This window comes from Rhodamnia argentea, chromosome 8, assembly GCF_020921035.1.
Source record: "Rhodamnia argentea isolate NSW1041297 chromosome 8, ASM2092103v1, whole genome shotgun sequence".
Classification (NCBI taxonomy): Eukaryota; Viridiplantae; Streptophyta; class Magnoliopsida; order Myrtales; family Myrtaceae; genus Rhodamnia; species Rhodamnia argentea.
Genome location: NC_063157.1, coordinates 7655236 through 7676494, shown reverse-complemented (window position 1 = coordinate 7676494; position 21259 = coordinate 7655236). Strand labels below are relative to the sequence as shown.

The following is a 21259-nucleotide window of genomic DNA, read 5'->3' as shown; positions in this document are numbered from 1 at the left end:
ACAAAAACCTCATATTCCAATTCCAAGATGTTACCAAACATGGGTAATTGACCTTTTGTGTACCATTTCGATTGCCCCCAATATTCATTCAAATCCCTCTTGATTCATTCTAATTCTTTCATTTCGACTAACCAAATAGCGCATCCTCGGGCCATGTTTTCCTCCGTCCCTCCTTCGACTGAGTATGTTGATTGGTTGGATCAAATACGGAGATGTCGGAACTTATCATCATTGTTCATAAGGATGATCGGAGAAAATCTCCTTCGATTAAATACGGGAGAATTGTAGCTTTACATGATATACGATCTTATCTGATATTCGTGAATGATGCGGTTTGTGTGCACGATGGAAAAAATTAACCATGATTTGGTATTTTTGAACTCCCATGCTATGGAAACAAACAAACAAACAAAAAGGAGGAAATCGGTATGAAATGCCACTGTAGGAATAAGGTTTAGGAGAAAGGAATCTTTAAGATCCAACTTCTCTCGAAGGCAATGTCTCTGTGGGAATAATGCATGCCTATGCATGATCCTATAAAACTAGGTAATGATGTCCTCTTTTTTCTGTGGTGTGCGGAACGTGGGTCCAATATGGGAACGTGGAGGTGGGGGCTAAAAGGCTGATAGAATAAGAAAAGTAATCTTTCCATACATGTACGAAAATAAAAGGAATATTTTTTGTAAATGCTATATCGTCCACGTAATTTATGATTTTTGTAAACATTGTTAATCGATCTGTGCGAGTGTTTTTAAATCGAGATAGCAATTTTTAATTCGGTAACTATACATGCATTGTTGAATTGGCGTTGCTTGCGTCCGGCCCGAAGGAAAAATTACAAATTTGGCACCACCCGCGGAGGATTGAACAGAAAGAGAAATAGCCCTATTTACTATCTAATCAAAGTTTCATAGTATTGATGGTGTGACATACGAATGGGTAGATATATTGAGGTGGAGTTCATACTCTCCGTCGATAAGAAAGATGCGAGTCCCGCTCATCGGTGAGTGGGCGGGGGTCCGGGAGAGCCATATTCAACGTGATATCCGAACTTTAGTCCAATGTGCGGTGTGGTATCTAAACTTTCAATTTGTTCAATATAGTCTTCGAACTTTTAGAATATGTTCAACTTAACTCCTGAACTATAAGAAAATATTCAAAGTCATCCCCGAACTTGAATTAATGGAAGGACTATGTTGAACATTTTCCAATAATTGGGAGACTAAGTAGAACGCGTTTCAAAAGTTCAGAGACCATATTAGCCAAATTAAAAGTTCGGAGACCATATTGCACATACGACTAAAGTTTATGTATCATATTGGTTAAATTTTCAAAGATCACATTGTACATTGAATCAAAGTTCAAAGACCTTTTGTGTCATTATCCCACTAATAAAAGTAATTTTCCATACTTATAAGAAAATAAAGAAATATTTATTGTAAATCCTATAACGTTCACGTAATTTATGATTTTTGGTCAAAACATTTAAGTTATATATATATTTTTATTTTTATTCTTTAAATTTATTTTCTTTTTAATTTATTTTCTTTTTCCTCCGCCGAACACTGGGCCTTAGCAATGACCGGCAATAGACTATAGATGTGGGCCGGTGAGCTCGAGCTCGCCCGTGGCTACAAGTTGGCTGATCGTGGCGGAGAGATAAAGAAAAAGAAAAAAAGAAAAAGAATTATAAAATAAAAGTAATTTAAAAAATAGATTATTTTTTTTAGCATTAGATGTAGTTAGGAGATTGAAATCACTTTTCAAATAAGATCCAAATATCTTTTCAGTCACATATCACTAAATAGAGAAAAACTAATTATTTTTCTGGAAAATGATTTCTCGAAAACAGTTTTCTATTCCATGAAGTTTTTCCCAACCAAATCACCCTTAGTTGCTAGTAAAATCCATCGGTCACGCATGCTTCTTTCCTCTCACGGCGACGCGGACCGTGCGCGAGTCTTCTTTCTTTTGTTGATCTTTTCTTCTTTCTTTATGTTTTGAACATTTGTTTTCATCCTCTTCCCTGCATTATTAAAGGGATTCCTTGTTCACACACACTCCTAAAGCAAGTATTAAGCGAATCAACAATGCTTCCATCAGTGGCCGGGTGGCTCAGCCTTGTGGCCTTGATCTGGCTTCAGACCATTGCCGGGATGAACACCAATGCTCATGCCGTCTCTTTATCCCATGAGAATAACTTCACTGGTTCACTCGCGTATGGTCATTTTTAATTGATATTGGTGCTCAGTACTTGGTAGGACTGATTTCTTGGACCCACTCGGGAATCGAACTAGACCGATGATTTGATTTTCGGATGGATCCGTGGAAAGAGGGGGTGGTTTATAGTTCTTATTTTGCGAAATCGATCTTTAAAGAGCGGTTCTCGATTTGAGGATAGGAATCATTCACCCTAGAACTGATCACCCCTAAGACATACAAATGGATAGATTCTTTTCAATAAAAGATGTTGAGGAAAAAATCTCCATAAAAACGGGACAATAACCTTTTAAAGATGACGTCATATATCCCATAAATGTCTTAGGGTCTGTTTGGCAACAATTCCGAAAGCAATTCTGATTAGAATCATATTTTCCAATTCCATTCTTTATATGATTTTTAGATAATCAGAACGTGCTTAGTAACTACGCAAAATTTCTGTTCCTGGAACAAAAATGCACTTAGTACCAGCGTAAAATTTGTGTTCCCGAGAACAACTAGGTGGCGAGAATTCTTTCTTTAAAAATTTTCATCTTTTTTTTAATGTTTTAATTTTTTTAAATTTGTTTACTTTTTTAATTTTTTTAAAATTTCCCCCCCTTTTTTTTTTTTTACAAATATCTAATTTTTTTGCTTTTTTTTTAATTTTAAATTTTTTAAATTTCCTCCCTTTTTAAATTTTATTTTTTAAATTTTAAAGCTTATTTTTAAATTTAAATTTGAAAAAAGGTATTTAAAAAGTTTAGTTGTTAGTAAATATTCAAATCTATTTTTAATTTTTTTTTAAAGTTCAAAAGTCCATGTGAAGCCTACGTGGACTTGATCTTTTTAAACAACTGAGATTTTGTTCTTTTTTGTAATTTTCAAAAGTAATTCTTTTTTTCCAGAATAAACTTTTTTTATTTTTGTTTTTGCTCCAAAACTGTTTCCAAACACAAAATAAAAAAAAATCATTTATGTTACCAAAGAATCAGAACACTTGTCAAACAGGTCATTAGTGAGCAATGAGTTTGCATATTTAAAGCAATAGTGCAAATTAAATAAGTTTGTTGTACTCCAACTAAAAAAAAAAAGTTTGTTGTACACCAAATATGTGACTATTGAATTTTGTTACTACTTGTCTACGATCTAACGAGAATTTAAAGGGTGCGTTTGGTTCGGTTTTGGAAATAGGTTTGAATAAATGCAAATGGCATTTGGTAAAAAATTCCTTTGCAAAGTAACTTTGAGTTGAGTAGTGTTTAGCCAAAAAAAAAATTGCAAAGGGCTTTTGCTAGATATTTCATTTTTCTATTAAAAAAATCAAAACCATTCGTTGGCCCTCGTTGAGGGTCGAGCGACCCCAAATGCTCCTCACCGGGGTCACGTGACCCATGTTGCCCCGGGCGGCGATCACTCGACCCTAGGCGACCCTCACTACCCCTCGCCGACTAGGTCTGCCCTCGCCGACCACCCTCGCTCAAGAAGAAAGATAAACAGTGGATCTAGGGTTTAACTTTTTAAGAGGGATAAAATTGAATTTTTAGTAAGGTTTTTGAGGGTAAAATAATCATTTTTCATTAATGGGGCCTTCGGCATTTTCAGCTTTTCTAAAGCTAGCTTTCACCCTCTGCTAATAGATTATTAGGTAAAAAAGAAATTAAGAGAAGTCGTGATCTCAAAAGGCAGGATCAAGGCAAAATCAAGAATTTGAGAGAATCTTACTATAAATTATTATGTGACCGAACGGTTGATGTGTTACCAACCCTAAAAACCTAATTAAACCTTATTTAGGTATCGACCCCCAACGACTAATGTCCAGTCCACTTGAAAATATCAACTCGTGTTATGATTATGAATATTGCCATGCATAGAAGTTATAATAAACAAAAATCTACTTCCAAAACTAGAACCATATCCAACAATGCAAAATTAATTTCTATAGAAGAAAACTATATCGTAACCTTGAAAATACGACAACGAATCAAAAGAGGGTTACCTAGGGAGGTCGATCTCCACGGCTGCTCGGTGCTTGGTATAGTTAATTCGCATCAAACGCAAATTGTATTTATGAAACTCCACATGAATTTTTTGTATCCAGTCTTATTGTGTGTTGAGTTAGGTATTGCAATATCTTCTGTCTCGCCCGGCTCGTACTACATAGCTATGCATTGTCATTGTCAAGCTAGATGTTGCATATACAAGTCCCAAAGTGAACAACCGAAAAATCATATGAAACGTTTGTTTGTTTGAAGGAAAACTGTTTTCGGGATATCTTTTTTTTCTACTTTCCGAAGTTTGAATAATGGAAAACTAATCGATTTACGGAAAATATTTTTCATTGACTAAAAAGAACAAGCTTAGATTAAAAGAAAACGACTTCTATTAATTGCAAGAAGGAAATCACTTTCCCTAAATCACCAAACAAACGAAAACAAACCATTTTCCTTGAAAATGGTTTCCATGGAAAATATGTTCCTTCATCGTCAAGTTTTTAGTGAAACACAATTTTTTTTTCCGTAGAAATTGAATAATTTATAAAAAAAAATTAAAAATGATCGCTTGTATTACTTACAAAAATGAACAAATCCAAAACTTTTTCAGCATGCATAAAGATATTTATATAAATTATTGTCGACAATGAAAATATATCTAATCGACTAGTTACTTCAAGCGACATAAATGATTGCTTTTAGGAAAATATATTTCAAATCATTCATTTTTCGTAAAACGAAAGTAGCCTTAATTGTGATTAATGTCTCGATTTTGGAGAGAGAAAATTAATTTCGCATCAACTAGAAGTCTAGAACGACAATAAAAGACAAAAATTTAAATAGAAAAAAAAAAACAGGGTATTTCTCTATGAGTGGCCAAGTTGGGTCGCGCTAACCGCAATTGCCTCCGCGATTCACTCAGCTTAGCGAGTCAACGGACGTCGAAGCTACTACTACTGTCAAGTGTCAATCGAAAGAATCAAAAATTGACTCGAAAAGAAGGAAAGCAGATGCGACGTTAATGCCGACCTTCCCCTGTCGCTTTTGCTTCGACATTGCATGAGAAGACAGCGAAAGAGACGTGAGACGAAGGTCGGTGAAGTGCTCTAACGTTGTGTCGACACCGATCGGTCCGCATCAGAGTAAAATTATCAAAATAGTCATAGACTTATAACACTTTGGCTAATTCACTCGTAAATAATTTTACCAATTGAATCATAAATATTTTTACATTTTGCCAATTGAGTTTATCCGACTAATTTTAGTGAAAAATTGCTGACGTAGATGCCGGTCTTCCCACATAGCACCTTCGGCACTAATGAGGACAATTTTTATGTTTTTTTTTACAAAATTATTTAATTGGTTATAATTTTTTTTTTTCTGTTTTTCCTTCCAAGCCCGGCGAGAGCCACGAGATGTCGCCGGTCGGCGGCAAGGGTCGGTCGGCAACCCTCTCCATCCTTGGTTACAATAATTACGAAAAGGTGTCTACGTTAGCGTCGACCGTCCTATGTAGCACTACCAATGTTCACGTCAGCAATTTTCCCGCTATAGTTCGCCGAATGGACTTAATTGTCAAAACTTGACCTGTTTGGGACTTAATCGGTAAAATTGAAAGGTCTATGACTGAATTGACTAAAGTGCAATAAGTTTAGTACTTTTTAAGCAATTTCCTCCAGCATTAACATATGTCGTGCCGGTTATAAAGTAGCATATGGCTCCTCATGCAAGAATTAAAAAAACAGGGAGAGAAATAAATTCCTACAAATAAATTCATTCGTGCCGTACATATAACGCCTCTGGTTTTCGTTCGCCGCGCCGCGTCTTGTGTAAACACTACCATACATAGATATTTCTGTTACATTCGAGATTGTTCTTTTGATCGTATATATCTTCACGATTTGCGCAATTTACAGGATAATACGAGAGGATAAGTTTCGAGTTCACGGTGAGCAATCGAATTGTTATTGACATTGGAGAAATAATTGCAAACAACAAAATTAAGATTGAAAATAAAATAAGGTGTTGCGTTTAGATAAAGTCAACTGTATGGGAAGCTGTATTGCTTTTGGCTTCAATAGTGGGAAAGATTTGATGTTTTCCTCCCACTTTCCCTATGGTCGGCAGGAACAGTCTCAGTCATGCATATCTCTCTACTCGGGTCTTCGCACTCCCAAAAGTTTCCTTTTTATTTCATGAATTAGAAATAAAAGCAAAACCAAGAAAAGAAAAAATAAATAAATAAAGTTAACCGGAGGCCACTTGGCGTGCCGTTTATTTTCGTTCGGGGCCACCTGCATGGGCGAAAGACTTGAACTCGACCAGTCGACAAAGTTTGCATGGTGTTTCACAGGCCTCTAGCTAATTCAATTTGTTTTTTTTTTTGTCTGTGCGCCTCAATTCTAAAAAGGGAAAATAAGAGACAAAAGCAATGGTAACGAGGGTCGACTCAAAGCATTCTCCTCGTGTATGTTGTGACGACTTGACGACCTATGGCTAGAAAAATCGGACACAATCCCAACGAGCCTAGCGATTCATAGATCTCTCAACTTCCGTGGAAGAATGGAGGGATGTCAAGCAAGTGGTCATTATCGAAATCCATGATGAAGAATTTCGCAATTGCGGTTTTCCTCGTCTGGTCTAGAAGCCATTGTTGTCGATTGGAAAGTTGACCACTAATGGAGCCGGCGATCGAAGATGGAGATGGAGTCATTTCCTAGCGGGTGTTCTCATTGTAAAAAAAGTTGGGGGGGGAAAAGATAGAATTAGCTATGAATGTGACAGCAAAAAGAACGGTTTGATAGCTCTACTTGATGATTGCTCTCCGGACTTAAAAAGGCTTTGGGCTTGTAATGGTGGGGTCCGTTTGTCTTCTCTTTGGCGTTCCATCTCTCCAGCCTCGTTCGCAAGAATCTTCCACGTCTCTGATCGGCTTTGGCCTTCAACTGTATCAATTGAAACCTCACCAAGGCTCCAAACACCAACTCTCCCTCCCTCCCTCCCTCGCGACGAGCCTGAGCTTTCGGCTCGGGTGCACCGCCTTGCATGGTCGTCGACGAGTTCTCCACGACTATACGACCCGTTGTCAACCCCGTGATCTTGAGGAGACACCTTTTTTCGGCGAGTTATTGCCTCTAAATATCAAGGCTCTCTTTCTTATGATGTTACAAAGACATTGATCTTCAACGGACAATTAGCAAGCAATTACCTGCCGCTCAAATCAAAATCCGAAGATCACTCCCTAAAAGGGCAGGAGGGTTGGAAACTCGATTGATCTCGACTTGTATCCTTATCTTGTTTAGTACGGGACCGACACATATAATTATCATTTCTTACAAAGTTTTGCTAGCATAACAGTCTTCGGTAATCAGTAAAAGTAATAGCATGTCGCGAGTCACAAAATTTTTGAAAAAGTGGATCCGACAACAATTCCAATTATTTCTTTTCCTTTCATCAAGACAAACTGTTAATGTAATAGTGAATTAAGGACAACCGTATAGTCATTTCTCTTTCATAAAACTCTTCGTGACCTCCACTTGAATAGAAGGATTCCTACTTGGGTCGTCGCTAATAGTGATCCAGATGGCGAAACCTTTGATGGGCTAGGACCGATCCTTCTCCACATTGTACTCTTGGCCCATCGAGACTGTTAAACTTATCGTCCCATCCAATCACATTTCGGATAAGAACCCAAGATTCCGGCGAAGATGATGTTAAATCAATGCACTACTGCCCATCAAAATTAATCCGTTCAAAATCCGGCATTTTGAGAAGGAAAAATTATCCAAAAAGTCCTAAACTTATTATAATTTTACCAATTCAATCATAAACTTATCTTTCGGCAAAAAAAATAAAAAATCATAAACAAACCTTTAAATTTTGCCAATTAAGTCATAAACTTTTTTACGTTTTATTAATTGAACTCATTTGGTCATAAATTGATGGCCGTCCTACGTGGCATAGTTAGTATTGATGTGAAAAAATAGGTCTAGAGCACATATTGGACCATATTCAATGGTGGTGGATAAAAAATGGGCTGCCTTAAATTTTAAAAACCAGTTAAGTGGTTATAAACGAGTTACTTAGAAACTTCATGGGTTCAAAATAGATTTTAAATAGAACATAAATGGGTTAACTAAGATAACTATCTTAAGTGAGTTATGAATAAATTTTTTAAATATTTAAAACAATTTATTATTTTATTTTTCTTCATTTTTCTTTTTTCCTCCTTTTCCTCTTACCTGCACCGCGACCGGCTGGCAATGACCATTAGCGAACCTTGAGGCTTGCCGACCTCAAGTGAGCTCGGGCTCGCTTGGATCAATCGAGCTTTGGGTTCGTTGGGATCCGGTGAGCCTTGAGCTCGCCGGCCTTGGGCAAGCTCGAGGTCATCGGGATTGGCCTCGTCTATGGCCAATTGTCGGATGTCGTCGTAGCTCGGCGACAAGCGGACGAAGGTGAAAGAAGGAAAAAAAGGAAAAAGGAAAAAAAATTTAAAAAGTCAGTTTTTTAAAAAAAATTATAAAAAATGTCCACAATGTTTTAGGAATATATTTTTTCAAGAATTTATAAGAAACAAGTTTTAAATTGGATTAAAGATAAAAGTGTTTTAACAATATGGGTCATAGGTCACCGGTTGCCGCCCGGGGACCCTCGCTAATCGTAAAAGACAAAAAGAAAACAAAGAAAGAAAAAAATTTACATAAAAAACTAGAATATTAAAAAAAAAACTATAAGAAATTGTTGAGTGTGTGTACATATATAATAATTTTATATAAACTGGATTTTAATATTGAAGTGTTTTAGAAGCATGAGTATGGGTCGCTAGATTTATATAGCATAAAAATAGGTCGAAACCGTTAAAATGGGAAAATATGGGTCCCTTCTTCCCTTCGCCACCATTGACGAGCTCGGCAATGGCCGGCAGAGATTACTAGCCTCGGACCAAGGCCATAAAAAATAAAAAGCAAATTGACAAAAAAAGTAAAATATTATCAATTTTGTCCACGTCGACAACGGTAGTGTCACATAGGACGGCTAGCAGTCTCGTAAGCAATTTCAAAAAAATTGGCTGGATAGATTTAATTGGCTAAATATAAAAAGGTTTAGGATTCAATTGGCAAAATCAAAAAGTTTAGGATTGATTTGACAAAATTGTAATAGGTTTAGGATTTTTTTGGATGATTCTCCCTTTTGAAAAAGACATGCTTGTATCACGGTCCGGGTAGATCCTTGATCGAGGATGGACCGCGGCACTACTACCGACCATGTGACGATGCATTCCCCAAGCCAATCCATGGTTAGCCACGAGGATCAATCCCGATTGATCCAATTCAATCGGCCGATCGACGTACTAACGATGCTAAGTTGACAGAGGATCAACCGGTGGATTGACTGTGGACGATACAAACTTGACGGGTGCTCGATACAAAGTTGACGGGCGTTCGATGCACGGGCGATGCAAGATAGCCGGGCGATACAAGATGACTGGGCAATACGATTCACGGATGAGTCACGAACGGGTTCCTGATCGATACGTGAACAGCCCGGGCATGATGCACGAGCCGTGCGACTCAACCGGCCGACCAATGCACGCATCATGCAGCATCAGCCGAGCGGCCAGCGAGGCGGCCAGCATGGCAGCCAGCGTGGCAGCTGACGTGGCCAGTCTTCGGCCGGGAATTCCAGGCGCCAAATCTGCCGAGTGGTAGCTGGTGAGAGCTGGTGGCTGAGCTGATGTGTGCTGGTGGAAGAGCTGGTGGCCTTGGGACGTCAACCAAGTCTAATGGTCAATCAAGCAACACAAGCATGATGTCATTTTGAGTGTAGAACACTCCCTTGTATTTTCTGTGAGTGCTGGGCGTGTGCCTTTGTAAATGGCAGACTTGAGACTTGAACAATTGAATCAAGCCAAGAAACCTTCTGCTCATCTCTCTCTCTCTCGGTTGGCTGCACATTTTCTCTCGTTTCCTCCTCGATTTGCCGCGCCCGAGTGATTGTGAGCGAGTGAACCGATCCGGAGCCAAGGCTTGATTCGGGTGAAACACGCATTTGTGACGCCCGAGTTGCCGCACGGCCGTGAACGAAATACCGACCCAGCGACACTCGTGTAGTGTCCAATGCGAGTTATTTCGATATGATTAGTCATTCATCATCTAGGATGATTTATACATATAATAGGGCCACGTTGTACTCCAATCCCGGTCAAGAAAACTCCATCCGATATCGGCATTCCATGGGTAGGCCAAGAGATGTGCACATAAACACTATTTATTTCAATGGTCGGTCCATGGTGTCTTAGATATAATTGTTCAACCTTGGTTCACAAAGTATGGATTACATTTTACAAACACACATCAAACCACGGCAACACGTACTAATAGTACAGCATGCAACAAAATCACATGCACAAAAGCACACGGACAGCCACCGGACCCCGTAGTAACTCTAGTGGGAAATGGCGAGCAACGCCTGCGACTGCTTCTCGTACTTGAAGCCCTCGGCCTTGGAGTCGTCGGCGCACCACGCGAAGATCCCGTGCAGCTTCCCCTCACTCTTCAGCCTCCCGCACGCCGTGAAGAACCCGTCCGCCGGCGACAGCCCGCCGCTCCCGTCGCTGATGAAGCTCACCAGGACCTTCCCTCCCCCGTAGTTCTGGCTCTGCTCGTTGAAGTAGCCGATGAACTGGGAGACGCTCGTCCCCTTGGCGTACGCGTAGAACTGGAAGTTCACGTAGTCGATGAGGTGGCCGTACCTACTCCACAGCGCCAGGTAATGGTTCTGGACCACGTTGTCTGCGAACGGGGCGATGGACGCGAAGGAGATGACGCCGCGGCTCTTGAGGGTGCTTATCAGCCGCCCGATGCACTCGGCGAAGGTGTTGGGGTCGGCTTTGAAGCTCTCGTAGTCGATGTCGATGCCGTCGAGGTGGTACTGCTTGATGATCGCGGTGAGCGAGGAGACGGCGTTGGAGACCCAGGAGTCGGGGTTGGAGGGCGAGAAGTAGACGGTGCTGCCGCCCCCGACGCTGGCACCTCCAAGGCTCACGGCGACCTTGACCTTGGCGTTGCCGGACTTGACGGAGGCGACCTGGGCGGGGGTGAGGTTGTTGGTGTCCCAGAAGATGTTGAAGCGGCCGTTGGTCGGGGACGGTGAGGAGGAGGAGGAGTCGTAGTCGATGGCGAAGGAGAGGATGAAGTGGAACTCCACGCCCGGGTGGATCGGGACGTCGGAGAACCGGACGCCCTTGAACTCGGCCCCAATGTACTCTCGGTACAGGCTCGATGCCGCGTCCGGGGACGGCGACGATAGCGAGAGCGATGCTCGAGGTGCGAAGAGGAACAGCAAAAGGGCGAGCTGAATGGTGAAGAAGAGCTTCTTGGATTTGCCCATTTCGTTTTTTTCTCGTCTCTCTCTCTCTCCCTTTCTATGGAAGATGATGGATGAAGATGTAGTAGTGATATGAACTTGGCGCATGTTGTTTAGACGATGCTTGGTGGTAATTTATAGTGACTTATGAGAGTGCCGTTTCAGTTGTTTTGTCTCTGATAAATCTGTCGTTTTTGGACGCTGCGTTGCGTGTGTGTTCAGTTTGCCTTTCGTGGAGGTGGGGGACGAGATCCGAGAATAGGGTTAACTAATTTAATTAAGAAGAGTTGATGGACCCTTAGTTTGTCGGTATCTCATGCCTTGGGAATCAAACTTTGGCTCTCGTTTTTTTTCTCGTTCTCGGCCGGATTTCGATTTGGTTTTTGGTTTTGTGACCGGGGACTCGTTCGTAATAAGCTCAATGTAAAGTAGCGGAACTGGAATCTGTTGACCAGGCCTTTTCTCCGTGATGGACCCACGATTTGCGTAGACTCAGTCTCATGGACGATGAGGTGGACGTAATCGTTGCCAAAGTTGACCGTCAAGCTATCTGGAAAGAGTTAGCGTTGAGAAAATTGATGGATTGGTTTAAATGCTTGCAACGAGTCGCTCTCAGCTAGTGGGGACTTGCTCTGTTCTCTGGACTCTGTTTTGCTTGTGCTTTTAGCGAGCACAAGCCCTAAATTTGTAGCAGTTCGATTTATGTTGCGATGAGTGAATGATTTTGGGATACGTGCACCGGAAGTCCTAAAATTTGTCACGAAAGTACGATTGAATTTTAAAACTTACAAAAAGTACAATCAGGTTTTAAAACTTGTTGAGGATGCGCATGACAACACTTCGCCGTCAGAAATCAACTTCTTGACAGAAGTATTTAAAATATTAAAACAAGTATTTAGCAAAACATTAATTAACTTCTTTACCAAAAAAAACATTAATTAACTAAAATTAAAATATTAAAAAAATATTTAAAACAAAAAAATAGAGGCAAGGGCAATAGACCCTTGCTGCCACCACCCCCGTCGCTAAAAAGGGTCCCATCGCCCAAATTTAGACGAGGGTCGCGGTCCCCCACTTGGATATGGGTGAGGGTCCCTAGACCCTCGCCAAGCCCCTACCTGCCTTTCCAACGATGGGGTGGCAATGTAAGGTCAAGGTTGCCGCCCTTGTCTCTGCTTTTTTTTTTTTTTTGTGATTTTCTAAATACCTCTTTTTTAATATGTTAATTTTATTTTATCAATATTTTGGTTAAAAAATTAGAATTTAGGCCAAGACGGCGTCGTTTTAACCTTACGTTCATGTTTTAGTTGCTCCATAGTTGCGTAAGAGAGAGAAACTATTAAAAAAAAGTTACGTCATCATTAAAAAAAATTGGTGGACTGGTTCAAATGTTTGCAACGGGTCGCTCTCAGCTAGTGGGGACTTGCTATGTTCTTTGGACTCTGTTTTGCTTGTGCTTTTAGCGAGCACTGGATTCGATCCGGCGGCTAATTTGTAGCAGTTCAATTTATAAAGTCGTATTATGTTGCGATCAGTGAATGATTTTTGGGATATTTGTACCGGAAGTCTTAAAATTTGTCACAAAAGTATGATTGAGTTTTAAAACTTACGAAAAGTGTAATCAAGTCCCAAAACTTATTGAGGGATGGGCATAATAACACTTCTGTTTTAGAAATTAATTTCTGGACATAAGTATTTAAAACAATAAAAAAATATTTAGCAAAACATTAATTAACTAACCTTAAAATATTAGAAAATTATTTAAAACAAAAAAATAGATCGCCGTTACCGCCACCGCCCCCGTCGCTAAAAAGGATCCCCGCGACCATCACCCAAATCTAGACGAGGGTCGTGGTCCCCCGCTTGGATATGGGTGAGGGTCACTGGACCCTCACCAAGCCCCTACTTGCCTTTCCAGCGACGGGGGCGGCAATGTAAGGTCGGGGCTGCCGCCCTTGTCTCTGTTTCTTTTTTCTTTTTTCTTTTTTTGTGATTTTTCTAAATACCTCTTTTTTAATATGTTAATTTTATTTGATCAAGATCTTGGTTAAAAAATTAGAATTTAGGCCAAAACAGCGTCGTTTTAGCCTTACGTTTATGTTTTAGTTGCGCCATCGTCGTGTAGGAGAGAGAAACTATTAAAAAAAATTCACGGCATCATTTTTCATTAGTCTAAATAGGCGGAGTTAACGGAAAGACTCGATTGCACCAATTTAACAAGTTTTAGAATTAGATTGCACTTTTATGACAATTTTTAGGACTTCTAGTGCACATATCCCATGATTTTATTCATGTCGGGACATATTTTTAGTTTTTGCCTAATGCCGCGGTTCACATATTTTGATCTTTCCAAATCTGAAATTCCGAGACTTTCATGACACTTATACAGAGACCTTAGCATATAACTTTTTTCATAGTTTTCTGAAAATCAAATTTGAATTTTGGCGTGAAAGTACAACAGCATACTTTTTTTTTTCTATTTAAATCCGAAAAAAAAGACCCGTCTTATGAGTTGAAGTTGCGAAAGGTCGCCCTTAATTTTTCTTTCTTGAGTTTCGCTTCGCATCTTCTTCATAAGAAATCTTTGCTCTGTTCCAGTTTAATGCATCGTAGCTTAAGGCCTTTGCATGCTCTGTTTGATGTAATCTTTCGAATTTTCAAGTATAAAGTGCAGTTCTAGAATTTCATTGTACGAAGGATAAATTTAAAAAGATTGAAGATGCAAAGTATGTGATGAAAAAAAATCGAGAATAAATTATATTTTTTTTCTAATGTCCAAGTGAAATTTAAACAAATGAAAACATAAGTTCGTGGGGGGGGTACATGAATGTGCATAGGGAGAAGGAAACTTAAACAAAATACAGATAAGGTAAAGAAAAAGGAGGGATGAGAAATGAGACAAAAAATGGTATAAAATAAAATAAAATAAAATAAAAAGAGAGAAGTAACAACGTGGAGCTGAGCTTTTAACAGTGCGCATGACAACAATTCTATTTCCCTATATTTTTATTTTATTGTTTCAGGAGCGAGCTTTGAACGAAAATCCGTTTGGTAAAATAATTTTTTTTCAATTTTCAGGACAAATATTTTGCCCAAAAGAGGTTTGAAACAGAAATAAGAAGTATAAATTTTCTACTTTTCTATTTTTTGAACATAAACCGAAATAAGAATTCTTCTCGATGCTCACTTGCTCTCTCTCGGGTGCGATCTCCTTCTCTCTCGCACCCCTGTGCCCGATCGCCCGCTGCCGTCCGCTCACTGCGATCTCTCGTCCGTAGCTGCGGGTCGCCTCTCTCACGTCCTTGCTGCAGGTCATTGGTCACCCGCCTCTAGTCTCTGGTCATCGCCTCCCCATTCGCCCTTCGCTGTTCACCATCCATCGATCGCTATTTGTTGGCCACCGGTATGTTGTCCATAGTTCCTGTTCACCCTTCGTCGCTCTCTTCCGTCGGCCGCCGTTTTACGTTCGCCGTCCGCTGGCAACCAATTGCCATCGATCGGTCCACCGGTTGCCAGCCGAGGCCTAATGACTGGCCATCGTAAAAATTATATGTTATTATCACACGAATTTCTATTTCGAGAACAAAAATTTTATATTGCTTTCAATCGTGTGTCTCTGCTAAAAAAATCATCCAGGAAATAGAAATATAAATAGAAAAATCTATTTTTGGCTAGAAATAACGCCCAAAAAGAGAATAATTGTCATTCGCGCCTTTATTGAATGCATGAAGACCTTGACACTATTTAGCCAATGCATATAAGAAAGGGCTTTGGCAGAATAATAATCTTTAGATCATTGTGAAAATAACATCATTTTGTGAGCTATAAATTTTTGAAAGAGTGGAGCCTACAAATCCACTAGCTTTCGTGCGCGTGTTTAAGAAGTTTTGTTGGGTGAGAGTTAAAAAAACATCTAACGGTTTTTGTGGTGTAAAATCTCAATAGATTTCGATGTTGTTCCTAATCTTGAATTAATGAAATGACAACATAAAATACTTTAACGTATTTCAAAGACTATATTGAACATGTTTTTGAGGGCTACATTGAACAAATAAAAAATTCAGGAATCACGTTGCACTTGAGGTTAAAGTTCAAGGGCAATATTGAACAAGATAATAATTCATGGACCAAATTATATATTGAGTCAAAGTTCAAAGATTATTGATCTCGTTATCTCGTCCTTAAAATTATGAGCCAAAATTGAGAGATCATTTCTCTCGTTATGGCTTCATAAACCTATCATCTCTCCACCAGAGATGGAGAGAGAGGACAGACAGACATGCAAAGACCAGTCAGGGTATGACAGGTCTCGCAGAGAGCATCTTCCTGGAGAGATGATTGCGCTGGGTCAACTCCTCAATCCGGCGGAGGTGTTGCCCCTCCCCAATCTTTTATCATTCCTTCACCGGTTTGAAATGGCGAAATTCAATGAATTCCTGGAAGAACCAGACACCAACCTTCTCCAGGACGTGCACACGACTCGGAATCACGAAACACGAGACGATGATTCATGTTAGAATATCGATCGATCTCTTGGGGGGTCGTCAAACAAGAAAATGAAACATCATTCCCTTCACTCGGTTCCATTCCTATTTTTAGACAATTGACTAACGAGTCCCTGACCATTTCATATATCTCTCTCTCTCTCTGGGACTCTCAGATCTTACGCAGCCCATTTTCGAACCCCGGATCTTCCATGGAGGGAGTGGAAATGGGGGATTCCTCGAAATGGATCCTGGAAAGCATCGAGGTTGATGACATGGTTGATGTGCCCATTGATAACTCTAACAGGAGTGGTGTTCATGGCAACAGTCCCACTTCCAAGGTGAGCAATGAGGCATCGTTTGCCCGGAACTCGAGCAGCACGAGGAAGCGAAATGGGTTTCAGGGCGTGGCATCCTCAGGGTCTAGGATGAGAAGGGCCGAGTCCGGCGCGAAGAGAGGGATCAAGAGCTTGAGGTTCTTGGACAGGACCATCACAGGGAAGGAGGTGGACGCTTGGAAGTCCGTGGAGAAACGTTTCAATCAATTGGCAGTCGATGGGAAGATCTCAAAAGACAAGTTTGGGACCTGCATTGGTAATTCGACACTTTGAGTAGGAGATCCCTAGAAAGGGTCGTCCTTGAAATCTGACTTGTCCGGGGAACAAGAGCTCATGAGTTCTGAAATGCTGTGTTGCAGGAATGGGAGAATCTAAGGAATTCGCGGGGGAGCTGTTCGATGCATTGGCGAGGCGCAGGAAGATATACTCAGAGAACGGGATTACTCAGGAGGATTTGAGGGTGTTTTGGGACGATATGACTGACCAGGACATTGATTCCCGGCTTCAAATTTTCTTTGACATGTAAAGAACTTCGCTTTCTCTGTCTCTCGATGTGTTTGTTCACAGGAAACTAACCTCGCTAATGCTTCAGGTGTGACAAAAATGGCGATGGTAAGCTCTCCGAGGAAGAGGTGAAAGAGGTGAGACATAGGAACTTCCCAAAATCTCCTCTTCTTGCGTTCTTGAAGGCTAATGGATAATTTTTCTTCCTTTTAATTATGGTGAGTAAGGTAATCATATTAAGCGCTTCAGCGAACAAGCTGTCAAACCTCAAGCAGCAAGCCGCATCCTATGCCGCGTTGATCATGGAAGAGCTCGACCCTGACCATCTCGGGTATATCGAAGTGAGTTGAATTCTAGAGTCATCCTTGTGAAGTGCATATTTGTGTGTTTATCTATCTAAGTCTCTCGCTTGAGCAGATGTGGCAACTTGAGACCCTACTGAGAGAGATGGTGAGCTCCGAAGAAGCCAACAAGCTGGCCAAGAAAACCCACACTCTCACAAGGGCCATGATTCCAAGACGATATAGGACTCCGATCAGCAAATTTCTGTCGAAAACCATGGAATTTCTCCAGGAGAACTGGAAGAGGGTGTGGGTCGTGTCACTTTGGTTAACCTTTAATTTGATCCTCTTTGTCTGGAAGTTCCGTCAATACAAGAAGAGAGATATATTTCAAATCATGGGTTACTGTGTTTGTTTCGCAAAGGGCGCGGCCGAGACACTCAAATTCAACATGGCTCTTATTCTCCTCCCCGTGTGTAGGAGGATGCTCACTAAACTTAGGTCAACCGCCCTCAGTAGGATATTTCCTTTCGACGACAATATCAATTTCCACAAGTTGATAGCATTGGCAATAGTGATCGGGACGGCCATACATACTATCATGCACGTTTCTTGTGATTTCCCGAGACTAATTTCGTGTCCTAAGCCAAAGTTTTTGAGGTATGCGGGGCCTGACTTCGATTACAAGCAGCCGAGTTACTTGGACCTAGTTGAGAGTATTCCCGGAGTTACCGGGATTATTATTACCGTTTTGATGGCTTTCTCTTTCACGCTGGCCACGCATTCGTTTAGAAGGAACGTCATCAAGTTACGTTGGCCGTTCCACCATCTGGCCGGGTTCAATGCCTTCTGGTACGCTCACCATTTGCTGTTCCTGGTCTATGCTCTCTTGATAGTGCACGGCTACTTCCTGTTTCTGAATAGGCACTGGTACACAAAAAGTGTAAGTATGATTACGCGCTCGAGCTAAATCATCCTTTCTATACTTTTGGCTAATCATACTTTTATTTGTTCGTAAATCTGTCAGATAATTTTATGCAACGACGGAACAGTTTCTGCTTAGTAAAATGTTTGCATTTGATGCGATGCTTAACACATGATCCTCGATTCATTGCAAACTCAAATTCGATTGAACATTTAAATTGCCATGGAACTTTGTCAGGCAACATTGCTCCACCTGACTTTGTGTTAATAAAAGAAATCAATAATGAACCGTCAAATTTCTTCCTGTACAGACGTGGATGTATCTCTCTGCTCCTTTATTACTCTATGTTAGCGAGAGGATTTTCACAGCTCTTGATGAACGCAACCATCGGGTTAATGTCATCAAGGTCGGCAATTTTACGGCTCTTCTGCCTTCGATTCTCCAAGTCCCAGGAGCATGTCTAGATGCTTATGAACTGCATACATTGGTAATTGCAGGCAATCATATACACAGGAAATGTTTTGGCACTGTACATAAGCAAGCCCCCAGGATTCAAGTACAAAAGCGGAATGTATATGTTTGTCTAGTGTCCAGATATTTCAACTTTTGAGTGGTAATACATTGCTTTACCTCAAGGGCAAGCTAAACCAAGTCTCTTGAATTCCTAGCTGCACATTTTCTTAAATTGATCTGATTGAATTGTGACCTGTCATAGGCATCCTTTCTCCATCACGTCTGCGCCTGGAGATGACTACTTGAGCGTCCACATACGAACCTTGGGAGACTGGACCACGGAGCTTAGGAACAGATTCGCACAGGTTAACAGATTATGGTGCTATCCTTAGAAGTTTATATATTATATCGCACTCTTGCTCTCTTCTTGATCTTAGATGTCTGTTTGCTTTTTGTTTTCCACTTTTAAGTGCTAAGTTGAACAACTGCAGGTTTGTGAGCCACCGAACAAGCCAGCAGGAAGGGGAACTCTAGTGAGGCTTCAAACGAAGGCGGTCTCAGATTATGATCACACAGAAGTCAGGTGGAGCAAAATTTCGGTGATCTCGTCCCGTGGCTTCAATGATGTTGTTAAATCTCATAGTTTCACTTTAATTTTGCAGATTTCCAAGAATCCTCATTAAGGGACCTTATGGGGCCCCGGCTCAGAGCTACAAAAAGTACGACATCCTTTTCCTTATCGGTCTAGGGATCGGGGCAACCCCGTTTATCAGCATTTTGAAGGACCTCCTCAACCAGATCAAGCCGAACGAACAAAACAACGTGAGCCAAAAGTTTATAAATAAATACATCAAACAAGTTTAGCAAATGTGGGTGACAAGTAATAAGCAGGATGATTTGACCACTTGCAGGATCCTGCACAAAGCATACCGGGTGCGAGTAAGAAGGCACCAGAAAGAGCGTACTTCTATTGGGTGACGAGGGAACAGGGTTCGTTTGAATGGTTCAAAGGCGTGATGGATGATATCGCGGAGTACGACCATAATGTAAGTTCTGAAACGTTGGAAAGCAAGCATCATGACCACCTTGCCTTCTTATATTTACACACTCATTCTCGTAACAGCACGGCCTCTTCTGTTTACAATCATTCTCACTGTTTATTGGTATAATGAATTGAGCAGCACATGATAGAGATGCACAACTATTTGACGAGTGTATACGAAGAAGGAGATGCGCGGTCGGCGCTTATTGCAATGGTGCAGAAGCTGCAGCATGCCAAGAACGGAGTGGATGTCGTCTCAGAAAGCCGGGTATATGCCTGTACTTGTTATGCCTGTGATCATCTAATTTATGTCTAGCCCTTTTCTGACATACGTGCACACAGATAAGAACGCATTTTGCGAGGCCTAATTGGCGAAAGGTGTTCTCCCAATTGGCTAGTTCTCATCCTTCTTCTCGAATAGGTACTCGTTTCGATTTGCAGACTCGGAGAAATGTCAATATGCACTCAGATGATGAGACTGTTCGCATTCTGGCTTTTGCCTCTAATGTGGAAATGGGGCTCTTTCAGGTGTTTTCTACTGTGGAAGTCCGACGCTTACTAAGCCGTTGAAGAATCTCTGTCAAGAATTCAGCCTGAACTCGTCGACCCGCTTCCATTTTCACAAGGAGAACTTCTAGTGTAGCGATCTGACGCTGCGAATTTTGGTTCCCTCGCTAGAAACTTGTCCCAGCAAAGTAGTCGGTCCCATTGACTTCTGACTGCTTGATCACAGAAACCGGAGATGATCTACGTTCGAGACACAGCAAAAGCTACAGCGTGGGAAAGATTCCTGATTTAGAGATGTTGGCCAACCAGTTTCCCATTGGCAATGGTTGGTGCTCGGAGATTGTATCATGTGCCATAGATAGCGAGTTTGTAAATTGAAAGCTATCCAGTGAATGGTTTATGCATCATTTGACCACAGATGTGAAGCTATGAACTGAATGTTTCCTGTCACAGAACGAGTGAGAGATCCCAGGCTTCCAAGCCAAATTTGGGCTCGCCTTGTACTAGATCATACTTCCTATCATTAAAGATGGATTTTTGTTGCGTGGATGATGAAAATGTAAAGTGTTGGTGAAGTTTTAAATAGAAAATATTGCCAAAAAGTCCTACACTTATTATAGTTTTACCAATTCAGTGTTGGGGTATGTTCTATGCTTTTCAATGACAAGAAAGTATGTGGGTCTTGCTTGACACTGAACTGGTGGGGGTCTTAAGGTGGTGGTGTCCCTAGATACCCGAGGACTTTTATAGTTCGAGCCCATAATTTTTCATTAATAGTTTGGGTTTATGCCCATGAATAATTACTGCTAAATATGTTTTTTTTCGATTGTAATTCAATGATGTAACGAGATGTGTGAGATACTAATTATAGTGGAATCCTCTGCTGAACTCAGCTTTAGTTTAAGGGTGAATCAGAATGAAAACTTAGGTGTCAATTTCTCTTTCTCGCTATACTTTACTTCGTTGTGATTGTGCACCGAATCCTAACATTCAGTCATAAACTTTTTTTACCAATTGAATTATACACCTTTTGTATTTATGTCAATTCAGTCATTAGGCTGCCTGGCGCTAACGTGCACAAAATTTTTATAATACTGTAATTTTTTTATTTTTACTCTTTCTTTTCCTTCCTTCATACTGTAGTCAGCGAGTTCCACGTCAACG

At 40.7% G+C, this 21259-nt stretch overlaps 2 protein-coding genes across 2 annotated transcripts; one reads left to right on the top strand and one right to left on the bottom strand.

The window, feature by feature from the left end:
- Nucleotides 1-10549: 10549 nt before the first annotated feature.
- On the bottom strand, nt 10550-11681 carry LOC115736788 (chitinase 2-like). The gene has a single exon (XM_030668651.2). It carries the CDS (start codon nt 11667-11669, stop codon nt 10641-10643), a length of 1029 nt encoding a protein of 342 aa, XP_030524511.1. The 5' UTR covers nt 11670-11681; the 3' UTR covers nt 10550-10640.
- A 4263-nt stretch (nt 11682-15944) lies between these two features.
- Nucleotides 15945-20662, top strand: LOC115736667 (putative respiratory burst oxidase homolog protein H). The gene is given in 14 exon segments (XM_030668486.2): nt 15945-16639; nt 16743-16905; nt 16976-17024; nt 17115-17228; nt 17305-18111; nt 18404-18499; nt 18591-18706; nt 18809-18911; nt 19038-19129; nt 19209-19368; nt 19458-19592; nt 19728-19856; nt 19931-20009; nt 20117-20662. Coding segments are annotated over 14 exon segments (2721 nt in total). The 5' UTR covers nt 15945-16071; the 3' UTR covers nt 20227-20662.
- The last annotated feature ends 597 nt before the right edge of the window (nt 20663-21259 follow it).

Coding starts and splice junctions, on each gene's coding strand:
- LOC115736788 (XM_030668651.2), bottom strand. CDS start 11,669: ATGCGCCAAGTTCATATCACTACTACATCTTCATCCATCATCTTCCAT.